We start from the raw sequence: 16721 nt of genomic DNA, 5'->3' as shown, positions 1-16721 counted from the left end.
GAGAAATCCAAAACAGAATTTGGTAATAAATTTAAAATTAAATAAATAAGAGTTAAGATTTAGTAGGAACTGAATATCTTGGAACTTTATTCCAATATAAAATTAATGTTTCTTAATTTCTTATACATGTAAATAATCTTTTAATTTATTTATCGCAGATATACAATAATTATAAAATTGATATTAAACTTATAATATGAAACTTATTTAACTTTGTTAAATCGGGTTAGATGTAGAAGAAACACAGTAAAAGATATTAACTTCTCGAAAATGTTTATTTTATATTTGATTATTTGTTTTCTCGAGATTCATATTTTAAAATTTTGATCTTTTTATGCCATTCAAACGTAAGTATTGTACAAGTAGTATGTCAGCTTATATATAGCTTATATGTATATAAATTATATAGATCGAAGTATCTAAATGTATACTAAAAATGCCCAACTATTAATAAGTCCATTATATATCCAATGCATTCAATTCCATTACTTCCCTTTGCATTGTGCTCTATAAGTAATTTTTTAAATAAAGAATTTAAATATATTTTAATAATTAGGTATTTAAATATCTAATTACTAAAACATATTTAAATTCTTTATTTAAAATAATTTTAAATATTTTTTAATAATTAGAGTTTAACAATTGTTAGTACTTAAACGTAACGTCAAAATCAATAAATTTTACGTATATATACATATATATGTGACATTTTTAATTGTGTGATTTTAAATGCTTTATTTGATAATGAAATTAACAATGATAGAATTAATAATCAATTAACAATCAGTTAATGATTTCTTATCTCGTACCTTCAATAATGCTGTGTTGTCTGTATAAAATTTAATAATTTATTCTGACAATCTATTTCAGGATATTCTACAACGCCTGATAATCAATATCTAATATTTATCAAATTTCAATAGCTATTTGTAAAAATAAACACTGCAGCATTCTCAGCGACGAGCGTTATCAAGAAATAATCTTCTTTTTATAAAAAGCCACCTTTTAAATATTTAATAAACTTAATGTAACAATATAAAATTAAATTTTATCGACAAAATTAAGTATATAAAATTAAATCTTTTTTACATTTTTTATCTGCAATTATTTTTTTTTCTAATTATCATGTTTGATATTTCCAAATCGTGTATTTTAATATAGTTAAATTATGTATATATTTTTACGTATTCAATATTGTTTAATTAAATATTTAACATTTCAACATTACGTTTTTAAGAATGTGATTTGATGACATTGCGACTATGTAATTCCTCAAAAAATAAATCTAGAATTAAATCCGTTAAAAATGTAAACGGACATAATCCTCAATGTGTTAATTATCGCTTTGTAGCTCGCTGGATCCCGTCGCATCCGGCGCTTTCTGCAGCTGCGCACTCTGGAATCTCTCATAACCGATATTAGGTTCGCCAAAGATCTTCCGGCCAGGGATCCGTTCGTCATCTTTGATGCTGACCTCCGTGCCGATTTGCACTGGCCAAGGTAGCTTACCCGAATCGTCGTCCTTGATCGTTATGAGATTGCTCACTTTCCGCTCGTTTGCACCTTCAAATCTATCGTTCCTGAAGTCTTCCTTGGTGGACGCTCTGACTCGTGAATTATCCTCGGGATATCCATATGAATGGTCGTAATAACTCGATCTCTTTGTATAGGGATCGTAACTGCTGTATGACTGTGTGTATCGATACTTGCCGGGATCGACGTTGCCGGGTATACGTTTATAGGTACCGTCTCGCGTGATCGACGTTCTGACCGCACCATCATACCGCGGATAATTCCGCAACTCTACCGGTTTCCTCACGACTTCCGGCAGGGTAGCATAGTAGATGATCCGTCTAGGCTTCGGGGCGGGTCGATTTCTACCATAGAGGTCAAGGTCTTCATCTCTGTAACGATCGTAACGATCGTAATACTGATCGCTCGGTGACCGCATGTAATAATCCCGTTCCATCCTGTAACGATCGGGATATTGGTAGCTGTATCCACGGCGATACTCGTAATCCCTCTCGCGTATTGCGTTCCTGTACCAGGACATTGGGTCGTAGTCATCATAGTTCCTGGTGACTGGCATATCTCTGGATTCGCGATAGTCTGGATAGCGTCGATGTTGCTGGCCCGTTACGAAGTCCGCCCTGGGTGGCTGATGCCTACGGTAGATGCTGGACAGAGCCGCAGCCTCTTCCTCCTCTTGTTGCTGCTGGATCACCTGATCCAAGGGGATACGTTGACGAAGCTCCACTGAAATTGGCTGTGTTGCAGTCGACCATGTTTCGGGGGAGTTTAGACGAGCCTCGCGCACGTTCTTCATTGAGATCTTCTCCATACTCGTCTCGTTCTCCGCTTGCCTACGAATACGTTGTACGATGCCTCTCATAGCTTGATCGTCGTCGTCATTGTCTTCCTTGTTTGCATGCAGGATTTTCATCATGAGCGTCTTCTGAAGAATCTTTTGAATAGGTACAGTACCGCCTTCGACATCGTCTTCAACCTCGCTATCGTTATACGGTGAATCTTCCAAGAGTTTCCGGAAATGCTCGAGGTTCTTACTTTCGTGAAGGGCTTCCTCGGCTTCTTCTGGAAGGGCGTTTGGTTCCACGAAACTCGGTATAGTAAGTTCTGGACGCTTCTGAAGGTTTTGCGATTCGTCGAGTGGAGCCAGACGACCAACTCCGCTTACAGTGCGAACTTCGAACGCCGAGGAGTCCAATCGTGGTCGAAACGCATAATCTGTGTAGAGCGATTTCATGTATGGCGTAATTTGCCAAGCTTCGCCGATGCCAGCCGCGTTGACTCCAGCCAGCAGGAAGATCAACGGAAACATTGCCGACAAATATGGCATCGTAGTCTAAAAATTCAACGATCTTTAATACACATATTTTATGCGTGCATGATGAAAATATTGAAATGCAAATTAAAATAAAAAATATACTTTTTTTATAGTATACACATTTTGTTAAGATAAAATTGACAATAATGATAATGTACTATTTATCATTACACGAAAATTAAAAATCAATTAGTTGTAGGAGAGAATAGCTATAAAAGAGTCGCTTTTTTTTTCAAAATATGAAAAAAATTTTAATCTGGTGTTAAACAAATATAATCGCTTTCTTACGTAAGTGTACTAATTTATCTATAAGATCCATTTAACAGAAAAATAATATTTAGTCATTAACAGAGATTTAATCACCACTTTTCATAAATAAGAAATTCTCTTTCAAAACAACGTGGTTTTGAAAAAGCCATTACCTGTTTTGAAAGAGCCAAGTACTAAATTATATAAACTTTAATACAAATAAAATCAAAGTGAAGAAATCATTCTTTAACAAATATTATTTTTTTAGAAAATTAATAAATGTGTGAAAAATAGAAAATATAATATTTCTAATTAAAAACATTTAACGCAAAAGAAATGAAAATTTTCCTTATTGCCACATGAAGTATGAGTCCAGTCAGAGCACAATTTGCACTGATACTAATCTTCATTATTTACATAATAATCTATTGAACATGATAGATTGATTGAAAAGAGTGAAATATGGAAGCTGAATCGATAATGCTTCAGTATAACTTAACCTAGCACCAACATAATCTACGAACCGGAATGCTTTTATAAAACAGAAATACTCGAAAATCTATTTGCCTACAATAAATATGCACAAAGATGGTCCTCAAAGAAGGAAACTGCGTACATCTGAAAACAATTTTATACAGAAGTGTGCTGACAGGATCATATATTGACATCGCGCGACGATCGATATATTGATACCGAGCGAACAAAAATGGACTGATCATCAGTACGATATATTTCAAAAAAATACTGACGTACTAAAATTTCCTGAATTGTACTAAAAAAGTAGAAATTCAATTGTACTGAAAAAACATTCCTGGGTATGCAATGAAGACAAAGCAATGATATAACTAGCTTTTTCATAGCTCTCAATACTACCAGCTCTTTCATAACACTATGTGTAAAAAATCTAATCACAGAATATTCGATAAACTAAAATAAACAAAAAATTTGTAACTTTAGTTACGTTAACATATATAGTATTCGTTAAAAAATACTTTTTCTAAAATCTAATCGCAAATAAATGAAAAAGACTTGGAAATTAACTCAAGAAACTTTCTTTTTGTAGCTATAATTTTTTTTATTTTTCTCTTATTACAACATCACGGAAAAAAAATTAATTGGATGGTACAGCAAACCTATAACTTACTGCTCGAATTCAACATCTATAACTAAGAAGATTTGATGGTTTTAAAAAATTGCTAATGTTATTCAGCTGTCAACTTTGCTACTTTAACATAGAAAATTGACTGTTTATATTACGACTGTAGATTTGCTGAATCAATGAAGTTTTCAGCTGTTTTTTTTTCCGTAATCGTTTTGACGATGACTATCAAATATTTATGGATGTAGTTTTAGTATACTGCCATTTTGATGATGACTGTCAAATATTTATGGCGTAGTTTTAGTATACTGTTATCAAATTAAAATATTTTTAAATTTTTCAAAATGTTCAATTAGTTGAAATACGAAATGACTTTTTCAAAACATGTCTCTTTCGTACCCATTCTTTCCTATGTGTATTTTCATTAATTATATTACATTAATAAAATATACAAATTTGTATAAAAGCAAAATATTTAAAATATAAGATTTTATTTTCGCGTTGATGTAAATTTTTCGATTCTATTAAATTACATGTTAAAATATAATTATAATCTTTTTTTATAAAATATGTGTGAAGCAATATTTTTAAATAAAAACATCGTAATTTTCATTGCAATATTAATATATTCCAGAAGAATGAAAATTTTATTATAATTTTTATTTGAATGGATATTCGTTCATTCATTATTAATACTCTAAGATAACGAACCTTACTGCGAGGTTTTCTAAATTCTGATTTTTCTCATAGATATTTTTAACCTGAATATTATATTTTATTTATTACCGTATTGTATCATGAAATCGTATAGATTAATTTATCTGAAATATTAAAATGCCGTGGCTAAAAATATTAAAGAAATTGGTAATAAAAATAATTGATTAATATAGTGTAAAAAGAAATTGGAAGAAGCTCAACCGATTTAGTGTAATTAGATTAGACTTTTATGCGTTCCTTTTCTACAAATGGAGCTCACATTCGCGTATCGGTCTGATTGCTCGCGTTTACCGTGAATGTCACTAGTAACTTTCCACCAAAATGCTTTGGATTTAATGGGAAAAAAGGCCGGCGATACACATTCAATGACCGTCCCGTCCGGTCGCAGTGTGGTCAAAGATCGCATCAAATCGTCCTCCAATGTAGACACGGCCGATTCTCCATGACAAATATAATTTCCCAGGCCGTTTCCGCAGCATTATGTCGAGTTCCGGCCGATTCGCGTAGATCCGCCCGGCCGATTGTTCGCCTGAGCACGCTTACCATAGCTCAAATACGCGTCAGATTTCCGTCGACGAAAGTTCAATGCTTCACGCTATTGCGTTGGAAATTATGGTAACAAAAGAAATTGTACACGTGGCGTTTCAGATATTAATCCCTTTAACATTTTACTTTTACTATGTTCTACTTTACAATTTTTTCTCATTTTTTAAAAAGAAATTTTTTTGTTTTTTTTAATAATTTTTTTTTTTTTTTTAATAAATCTTTAAATAATCTTTATATTTACGCGATGAACAGTTTCGACTTGATCCATGCGAATAATCTCAGAAACATTAGTGGAAAGGATTCAAAATTGTAAAAAAAATAACGTGTTTTTGTGAACTCAGAACGTACGATACTCTTTCACGGGGCTAGCTTTTACTGACGAACGTTGACAGTTTCCGGTTACATGTCGAGTCATTCCTCCACAGTTATAGGCACGCTCGTTACGTTGCGAACATCGGTAACAGACGACCGTTGACTCGAGCAGGAGGTCGGTATATCTTCAGCGATATAGCGGAACAAATCTTCAACGCAGGACGATCTTACGCCGTTATCGCCGCACAGCGTCGCGTCGCACAGTTATACCCGAGGTTTACAGTTAGATGCCGACGAAACCATCTCACAATTAGGGATCTTCTTTTAATTAGTCACGCGACGTGACAGGACATCGAATTGCAACGAAACTGGTCGTTGTTGTTTATCGCGGTAGAAATTGGAACGCGAAGAGCACAAAGTGCATAGCGGGAAAATCACTTTAACGGGTCATTTGTTATATTCAAGAAACGATAGATAGAGAAATCAAAATAAATTAATACATTTGATAACTTTGTTGCTCCATTTTAGTAAATAATATATGCTGACGTGTGTATGTGTGTGTGTGTATGTGTGTGCGCGCGTATATAATTTTGATTTCAAAATTTAATATATATTTCAATTTATTATATTTTTTTAAATCGAGCATCATTTTAAAAAATGGCGTGAAGTCCATGCAAATATAAAGAAAATATATGATATAAAAATATATATTAATTACATATATATGAATACGATATTAATACGATAAAAGTTGTATATTTAGATAAAAATATTTGTGAACCGCGGTTTAAATTTAAATTTATTTTAGACATTTGTTAATTCGGTGATAAAAAAAATGCTTATTACAATGCTAATAAAATTGCGTTAGTACTTCTCAATACCAAATGAAATATTTAATTTCATTTTCTTAAATATAAATTGCAAAAATATTTGAAAAGAAAAATGCGTCGGTCTAAAAATTGTTGGGTCTAAATTTATAGATAGTAATAATGTTTCTTCAAACAATCATATTTTTTTACGATTCCACCATCAATTATTTAATTCATATTACGTGAAAAAAGGAGATTTAAGTATTAAATTAAGACAAATTAATTGCAATTCTTATAGTAATTATAAACGACATTTGAATTAAAACTGTATCTCTTATATAAAGAATATATATATATATATATATATAATTCATGCTATAATTCAAAATCTTTATATTAAGTGCAGATTTTATTCTTTATAATTATTTGATCAATATACAATGGCACGGTAATTATTTTCTCTACATTACAATGTAATTAAATATTTCGTCGAATTTTAATTCATTCAATTTTCGTACAAATAATTTTAATTGGCTTACGTACCTTTGTTCAATAAGCGGCTACTGAAGAATAATTTGGAATTCATTATGTTCGTAAAAATTTATTACATTAAAGTTGTATCGTGCAAACACGTTGCTATAATAGCATTTGAAAAATTTATAAGTCACTGCAATTAACGTCAATAAAAGTTGTATATTTAGATAAAAATATTTGTGAACCGCGGTTTAAATTTAAATTTATTTTAGACATTTGTTAATTCGGTGATAAAAAAAATGCTTATTACAATGCTAATAAAATTGCGTTAGTACTTCTCAATACCAAATGAAATATTTAATTTCATTTTCTTAAATATAAATTGCAAAAATATTTGAAAAGAAAAATGCGTCGGTCTAAAAATTGTTGGGTCTAAATTTATAGATAGTAATAATGTTTCTTCAAACAATCATATTTTTTTACGATTCCACCATCAATTATTTAATTCATATTACGTGAAAAAAGGAGATTTAAGTATTAAATATATATATATATATATATAATTCATGCTATAATTCAAAATCTTTATATTAAGTGCAGATTTTATTCTTTATAATTATTTGATCAATATACAATGGCACGGTAATTATTTTCTCTACATTACAATGTAATTAAATATTTCGTCGAATTTTAATTCATTCAATTTTCGTACAAATAATTTTAATTGGCTTACGTACCTTTGTTCAATAAGCGGCTACTGAAGAATAATTTGGAATTCATTATGTTCGTAAAAATTTATTACATTAAAGTTGTATCGTGCAAACACGTTGCTATAATAGCATTTGAAAAATTTATAAGTCACTGCAATTAACGCTTCGTGTTTCGTACAGAGTGTGCAATTTTTAAAATTTACCGTGTAATAAAGTCTTTTTATTTCAGGAGGTTATTTGAGAGGAGCGTTTCTCCAAGAATAGAATGTGTAAATTGGTAAGTCACAGAGATCACCCTGCAGTTCTTTAAATTTAAGAAAAAAGGTAACAATTATACGCCAACAAATTAAACGTTGATAAAGTACGAACGCTACGTTTGACCGTATTTAGAGAGCACGAAGGGAGAATACATTAAATCGAAATCACATCTATGTTAAAGACCGAGGGAAATGTTAGTGTAAATTTTGATAAATAATGTACCTGTTATACACCTGTGGGTCTCGCGGATGTCGTTGACTGTTCGGAGTGACTGTGATTACTACCGCGCAGTAGTCCACAAGCGGTTGGTTTACCCGGGCTCCATATCTGCATACCGTTCAGTTTGTCGCAGATGAAACATGCCCACCCCTCTACCCACGGAGTCAACTACCGTTCACAATTGCTCGTCGTTTTTAACCGTAAGGCTCGCACCGAATGATAAACAGTCACGCCGGCTACCGGAGCAGTGCAATAACCGAAAATGAAATAGAACGCGGAACGTTATTGCCAAAATACCTGAATTCTGAATTTATCGCCGAAGGTTATAGACATGCAGATATGTACGTATAGATATAGGATGATGGTAAATTGAGCTGGCAAACATTGCAAATTTTGTCAATTTAAAGGCATTTTTTATAATTAGATATACTTGTATAAAATTAACTTTAAAATCATTAATAGTCAAATATAAAATTATTTTTACGAATTAAAATTCAAAGATTAAATAAGTAGCGAAATCCTTTTTATTTATTTTTATTTATTCATTCTCTATTGATTTTATTATAGTGAAATTTTAATTTGTAACTTTGTTAAAATCATTTTAATATATGCATAAAACTTTTATAATAATAAAGTAAATTTTTATTAAATTTAAATTTTATAGGGCATTATAAAAGAGTATTTCTTGATATAGAATAATCGTATAAAACTACGAATATAAAATTCTATAAAGGTAGACAATTTTTTTATTACGTCTTATAATGTTCTATAGTAGACTCTTTATTGTTATGTACTTTCATTGCATTTCTCTACGAAGTGCTGTCATCTAGCGAGCAGTAAAGCAGGGAAAAGAGAAAAGATTCTCTCGATAAAGAACAAGTTTAAAAGATTGTAAGATAGCAATGTTTCTCTTTTTTATATAAATAAATATATAAAACTATGAATATAATGTATATGGTTTTTATATAAATAAATATATAAAGCTACAAATATAATGTATATGGTTTTTATATTATTCGAATCATTACTGCTTCTTTATTATTGTGTTCCTTTATACATATTTCTTCACAAAGTGTTGTCATCTAGCGGAGAGCAGAGCAGAAAAGGAGAAAGGAGTCGATAAAAAGCAAGTCGGCAAAGTATCAGCTGAACGTAATCAACAAAGAGTATGTATTAATTAAAATTTCAAGAAATTTCGCGATTCCAAAGCTTCTTAGAATTTTGTCTGAGAGTTCAAAACTCTAAACTCTTTAGAGTAAGAGGAATACTTAGCAGGAGAATATAATTAGATCAAGAGGTGACGGACAAGTTAAAACTCCAAGCAATGCAATTCCCAAAGTTTCACTTATTACAAATTTTCCTTCGTGTTGTGTGCAATGTGAGTAAGACATGCTTTCTAAAAAGGGACGGAATAGCTTACCTGTTTTCATAATTCAGTCTCAGTCTTAATAATATAAGTTACAAACGCTGCAATACGGACGAATCATGTTTCTAAAGAGGGACAAAAGTAAATCGGCCGTTGGTTTTTGGCTACGTTTTCTTGCGAGACATTAAGCACCTCTCCATCTCTCGATGTTTTTCCCCTCTTAATGGTTTATGCGATTTCGCAACCGACATACACAACATCCGATATCAACTAGGAAGATTGTTGAATGTTTTGTGAATCCTCCATTATCGTCTAGATACACGCATATAAAAGATAATTCCGTCAGGTCAATGGATGTAAAAACGTTTATTAAAATACTTCACAAGGAGAGAAAATAAACGTAGGACATGAGCCTCGTAAAATACCTTCTGTGAGTTATTTTGTAAAATAAATTCTTTTTCTTATTTTTACCTATATTTATTTTAAAAATTAGTATTGTTTGATCGATGAAATTGTTAAATTAGATAAATTGTAACACAGAATTCGAGTTCAATGATCAACTGAATGCACACGGTAAACTTCTTTTATACATAACGTCAAGAGGTCAGCAGGGCAGGAAATCTTTCTAACGAGCCTCTTAGTACAGTTGAATAACCGCGGAAAGGGCTGTAATGCCTCGTGATGCTGCGATGCCTTACAGTAATTAGGCGCTTGAAGGGCTGAACATGCTCGAAGAAGTGAACGTGTCAAGAACTGCAGAATTCCTTTGCCTTTGGCAAGTCGTTAAAAACCAGTTCTAATTACAGATTATTTGCTAATTACTTATTATAAGTTAAATAAACATTTCTACTCATCACACGTTTCTTTAATTAATACCTTAAGTATTGAAATACCGCATTACTAAAATGCTAAATTAAAAAGTAAACATTAATAAGTAAAGATTACGGAATAAAGGAGCAAATTTATTGTATTATGTAGATATGTAAAAGAGCAGTGGAAGAAGGAAAAGATTCGAACACGGTTTAAAAGACGTAATATATTTTATTTAGACATTAATGATCCATAAAACATTGTTTATATATGGGGCTATAAACAAATAACTCTCGTCGCTACCATCTATTCGTGTAATAAATATTTTGTTTTACAAAAGAAAAAAACGCAGGAAGAGAAGCGCATCAGGCCTCGTACAAGCTCGACCGATTTTTTCCGGGTATCGATGATATCTTTATTTTTTCGACGATTGCGTTGCATTTACGAATTGTGCAGGCTGTATTTAATAAATGGTACCCAGGATATTAGATCTTTGATATGCATGAATTACGGGAGCTGTCAATGGCAAATTACAATAGTAATACATAAAAAATAATAAATTAATTGAAAATAAAATATGTTACACTCTCCTGGGGAAAAGAGATCATAATTTATTCCACATTCATATACGATATATGTGACTGTTTTGATTCGTACTCATGTTTCTTTAGATCAAGAATTACATAAATTTTAAATAAAATTTTAAATAAAAAATTATTTATAATGAAACGCTAAAAATTCATAAATATATAAACTTCTAAATATATATTTATAAATTTATAAATTTATTATTTTATGGGTACTTAAATTGTTGCATTAAAATAATTATTTAAATTATTAAAAATTACTTGTATATACAAATATAGATTTACAGATTTATGGATTTATAAGTAAAATAATACAGAATTGTAATAACATAGAATTTGTGGAACAGCCGCCAAACAGAGCCTCCTTTCTTCTCGCTTTCTCTATGCTACGTTTCCTTCTTAAAATAGATAACAATTATGTAAATCGTGTGTAGTATGATTGATTAAAAATCTTAAAATGAAAGTGAATCAGAACGGAGCAGATAACAGCAGAGAAATGGACTTGCCGTTTTAATAATGATTGAAGTTTAAATTCGCGCGCGCGCGTATCGTAATTCAGTTATTAGTTCGCCATTGACATCATATTGTTTATTGGGGAAGATATGTTGTCTCATAAATAATTAAATTGGCAATCTATATTTTTAATCTACACGCATGTGCGAATGCTAAGAAAGGAAGATACAAGTTTCTTTGTTTTCTTAACAAACATCTTTGCCAATATTTAAGGATTATTTATATCCGATATTATCATTGATGTTATAATATTTATTGAATAAAAAGTAATCTTCACTGGAAAACTAATTAATAAGTAAATAATTTTTAGGATTTCTAGAAATATTGAATCCATTAATGATTCTTTTTAGCTAATACGTTGTTCACAAATAGTCTTATGTTCAATATTTTGCCATCAAGATGACAAAAGCACTTGATTTTATATAGTTGAATGATAATAAACTTATATTGTATACAATCTTCTAAATATAAAATTATCTGTGATTTACAATTGCATCATGTGAATTTGAAATCTCGTGGTTGATAAATTTCAGACTTAGAAGCTAAATACAAAATAGTACTTAATAATAAAAAAAAATGTATAACTTTGAAAATTTAAAATTTTAACTTCAATATATATTTTTCTGGATGAATAAATATAATATTTTATAGCTTCTTATGTGGAAGCTGCAAATTTTTAAGAGATGTAACATATATATATATATATATAAAAGTAGATGAAATATTTTTTATAAGACATGAAATCTTGAAATTTTAAAAATCATAAGTTCAGAATAATACTAAAAACTTGAATATCAGATGTAAAAACTTTAAAAATAAAAATAAAATTTGAATATCAAATGTAAAGCTTTAAAAATAAAAATAAAAGGTTAATGCAATTACGATAAATAAAAAATCTACAATTTTTAATGAATGAAACAAATAAATAAAAATTTTTTTAATCCACAATTTAATTAACATTTTTCCAATAAACGATATATCAAATGTAAATAATTAAACTCAATCTGATTTTCTATATTTTCCTCCCATTTGGGTTAGTCTTCAATTAAAGTTTGAAGGGGAATTGCAAGTGCATAAAGAGTCCAGAATGAAACTGATATTTGTTTCTTTTTGGGAAAATGATCGATATTCGATCAGCCGGCATAGACCACGGGATCTAACGATCCTGAATATAATTTGTTAGGCAATTAAGCTATATACAAACGGGTGCGTTATCCTTAAAGGAGATCGATATGTCTCGTTGGTTGGCCGGGGAAGACCGTTCCGATGAATATTCTCTTTTTTTTTCCTTTTCTTTTTTTTTCCTCATTTATTCCTTTGCCGATAATGAACCATTGGTCAAGGCCATCACCGTTCCAGAAGTTGTTCTCGAATTCGTGTCAGAATTTAGTTCCAAGGACGAATCCTATAACAACAGAATTATGCAAAATGATTTAAATAATGGCCTAGAGAACATTTATTTTGAAAATTGTGAAATATTTATAGCGCTATAATAGTAAAATAATACTATACTTCTAATATTTTTAATATCATAATTTAAAATTATTGTAGCCTTTTATTAGATTATGAAGCTCTATTTAAATTATGAAATTAAAATTTACATATTAAGAAATGTAATGCTTCGACGATTATAATATATCCGTGGTCGTTAGCGGAAATCAGAACGATATGGTGGTTTATCGCGTGTGGAAAAAAAGGAAACAGCGATGACATCACTGTCGTTGGCATTGTCGTAGTCGTCGTTGGCGCCGACAACGCCGATTTACGATGCTCCTGTTAATATGCACCCAAGAAGTACGAGTCTTTATCGTGGATGACTGCTTTTAACTGCTGTGTAGCGAAAGCGACGTCAGTCATTAGTGCCATGCTGGTTCCATTACGATCTTTACGCTCTTTACGGTCCTCATGACACGTGATCTAAGTCGATGTTTCTGTCATCGTGCCGGCTGTGCATCGTGTTAGAGAGTCGTGTATCTGTTTCTTTAATTTTCCTATTGCTTAAACCGCGGGTTTCTTCTTATTCTTATTTTTATTCGTATTGCAATAGAATGCATAAAACGTATGGAAAAGAGAAAAATAACACTAGGCAGTTAATAATACGATGCGATTGCGAAGATATATTGATTAGGGAATATTTTTCCTAATTAAACTTTATACTTAAAAAATTTTTGTTTATTTAAAATATTATTTATGCACTGAAAAAAAAATTAGCTAAATCTGAGTAAATACTTCTTGAATAGTGCCAAGTAAATATTTACTAAATGTAAACATATATTTATTTGATACAAGAATTATTAATTTGATTTAAGCATCATTATATTTTATTGAGCAAATATTTATTTGTTCTAAATAAATGTTTACTGATTGGCACTATATTCAAGAAATATTTACTCAGATTTAGCTAATTTTTTTTTCAGTGTATAATTCATAATTTATATAATTATATAATAATATAATAATGTAAATCATATAATTATATAATAATTAATTATATAATTTATATAATATAGCAAAAATACTTTTTGCCACAGTATCATAAATCTTTTAATTAAAAATGTTTTTGCCATCATAAATAATTTCTTCATACGTTCTTAATGCTGTTTCTCGAATGTAAAATAGAGAAGAACTGAAAACTCACAATGCTGAGAGTATGCATGATGCATGCCTGCGTAGTGTTCTCGACGTGGATCAATTCGTCGCAGTCTTCGTGATCCAACCCGTTAACGTCAGATCGAATCTTGATCGGCGACAGAGCCGCTTCGTTGTCCGTTGACTTGCCACTGTCGGGGGACGGTATTAACTCATGTCCATCAAGTTCCTCCTCCTCTGCGCGCTCTTCGCAATCCGTAGCCTTGATTTCCTGTCATAGATTCCATAGATTAATACTGTTACGCGAGATTATCGCAACCGGGAAACTGATTAACGAAGGTATCTGCATTACGATCATTTATCCTCGCAACAAGCTGCAGTGTATAGTTATGATAGGAAATTGCAGCAACATTACGTATTGCTGCGGATGCTCATTTGTTAATAAGCGACGTGTTACGTTTAACATTAGTTATTTTATCACTAAAAAAAATTCCGTTTTTTCTCTGTCAATTCTAAAATTTAGCACCCCATATATGTTTCAAATACAGCAGCATTTACTAGAAAAACTTAGTACAACAGAAACACATTTGATTAGATTTCGATTAATCATCCGAATGCCGTTACAAACTTTCATATTTCCTCTGTATTCTTTTTCAGACGGGTAAATTTTTCTTTGATGTAATACATTTTTCGATAACAACGCTACCGCGTTTTTAGTACGTAAAAAGAAAAAAAATTAGTTAAACGAAAAATCCTTTATTCTGTTATTCTGGACAAAAGTATATTAGATCCTACGAGCGAGTTCCTGCGATATTTAACATCAAAAGTACGATTTTCGGTTTTGCTATCTGTCGATGGGAAAACTGTTAAGGGGAGAGATGGTGAGCGAGTGGCGGGAAAATGCCATCACCCGAGGGGGCGCGGAAAAATATTACTTCGTCATATGTTTCTCTGTCGATACGTCAACCCCAGAGTTAGCCTCGATGGAATCGACGTGTTTCGCGTCGGTCACTGGGGTTGCTTTTGCCGAGTGCAAGCGCACATACTCCCCTTACTCCAGTTCTATACAACTTCGTGAAAATCGTGCACGTCAAGCATCGTCGGGAAGACTGTCTGCGTCGTCGTCCGTCGGATATATCTCGTGTCTCAGACGACGCGTATCGTCGCGATGCCTCTTTGTTGCTTCCCTGGATCGCCTCGTGACGCTCCGATAAATGTGACGGAAGACTACATGTCGTTTTGCAGAAATGGAAAGATAAAAAGAGAGAGAGAAGGACGTTGAAATGAACTGCGAAACGGCGAGACTAGTCTTTTTAGAACGATTGAGTTTCGATACCGGTGACCTATTTATTGTATATAAGAATCTATATTTGTTGAACAAATCAAATATATATAATTAAGAAAATAATGAAGATAATTTCATGACACGTTCTGAAAGGTAAATATTCTTTACGATATAAAAAATTCCGAAGGTTTAATCTATAAATTTATCTATCATATTTAAATCATTTGAGAGTTCACGATAAATTGATATGTTTAAATATATATATATTATATATATATATATATGCATAAAATATCTCATGTAAAAAGAAAATAAACTTTGGATTATGGCTCACCAACGAGGATTATTGATAACATAACATCAATACTACAGAGCAAGTAATTCAATCGTCGGTTGGTAATGAAACGCAAATTAATTAATGAAAGTGAGAGAATATTACTTATTTAAATGTGATCGGCCGTCGCGCCAGGATAATTAGGTACACCTACGGGACAGTCAAATATTTCCGTTAATCTCACGTTTTAATTATTCGAGAAATGCATGTGCGACAATAAAACAATTCTGTATATTCGTTAATGACAAATACATTAAATATGATCTGAGAAAATAAAAACTGTGTGAGTCAATATATATACATACGTATTCCTCGATTAAAATATATTACGGTATTATATTATTAAAGAAATATGCAACAATAGTTAAAGAATTCCACTGAACCCACGTTTCTTTCGCCTTGGACTTTTACCACATTTTATTCATGCTGATTCTATTCTTTCTCGCTGCTGAACGAAGAATTGGTTCGGAATCTTGGACGTCATTTCGTGCGTGGTGGAGATATTTTAAGGAGAGCATTATTGTTGTTTGTGCTAATTTTACAATTTAAAATTATGAATTGTATTTTAACTGTCAGATGCGACTTTTTGACTGCTTACATAATGTAGGTCTAATGTTTTTCTTTACTATGCTATGTATCGATATTTTCTTCTAAAAGAAAAGAACGATATTGCTGGAAGATTTAACCCTCAGTACCCACAAAGGGTTAGCGTACACGGAGAAAATTTTATATTAAGTTTTAATATAATTTTAAATTACACTTTATTCATAATGTAGGTCTAATGTTTTTCTTTACTATGCTATGTATCGATATTTTCTTCTAAAAGAAAAGAACGATATTGCTGGAATATTTAACCCTCAGTACCCACAAAGGGTTAGCGTACACGGAGAAAATTTTATAGTAAGTTTTAATATAATTTTAAATTACACTTTACTATGTCTTGTATTTTCGATGGATTCTCACAACATGATTCCGACTTAACTTTTACTATGGTAATAC

The 16721-nt window shown here is 31.2% G+C and overlaps 2 protein-coding genes across 2 annotated transcripts in view; both read right to left on the bottom strand.

Moving 5' to 3' along the window:
- Positions 1-1279: 1279 nt before the first annotated feature.
- Positions 1280-8287, bottom strand: LOC108759883 (uncharacterized). The gene is made up of 2 exons (XM_018505555.1): positions 8242-8287; positions 1280-2863 (listed from the first exon to the last, which is right to left on the bottom strand). The coding sequence occupies exon 2, from the start codon at positions 2855-2857 to the stop codon at positions 1334-1336; it is 1524 nt and encodes a 507-aa protein (XP_018361057.1). The 5' UTR covers positions 2858-2863; positions 8242-8287; the 3' UTR covers positions 1280-1333.
- A 4236-nt stretch (positions 8288-12523) lies between these two features.
- LOC108759859 (uncharacterized) overlaps positions 12524-16721 on the bottom strand; it is a 171815-nt gene continuing 167617 nt past the window's right edge. Inside the window, exons 11-12 of the mRNA XM_018505520.1 lie at positions 14153-14374; positions 12524-12919 (exon numbers count right to left, since the gene is read on the bottom strand). Coding sequence (XP_018361022.1) covers positions 12824-12919; positions 14153-14374 — 318 coding nt within the window. The 3' untranslated portion in view covers positions 12524-12823. The remainder of the gene's footprint in view (positions 12920-14152; positions 14375-16721) is intronic.

Source organism: Trachymyrmex cornetzi, unplaced genomic scaffold, assembly GCF_001594075.2.
Source record: "Trachymyrmex cornetzi isolate Tcor2-1 unplaced genomic scaffold, Tcor1.1 scaffold21, whole genome shotgun sequence".
Classification (NCBI taxonomy): domain Eukaryota; kingdom Metazoa; phylum Arthropoda; class Insecta; order Hymenoptera; family Formicidae; genus Trachymyrmex; species Trachymyrmex cornetzi.
The sequence above is the reverse complement of the archived record's forward strand: the minus strand, read 5'-3'. Positions and strand labels throughout refer to the sequence as shown.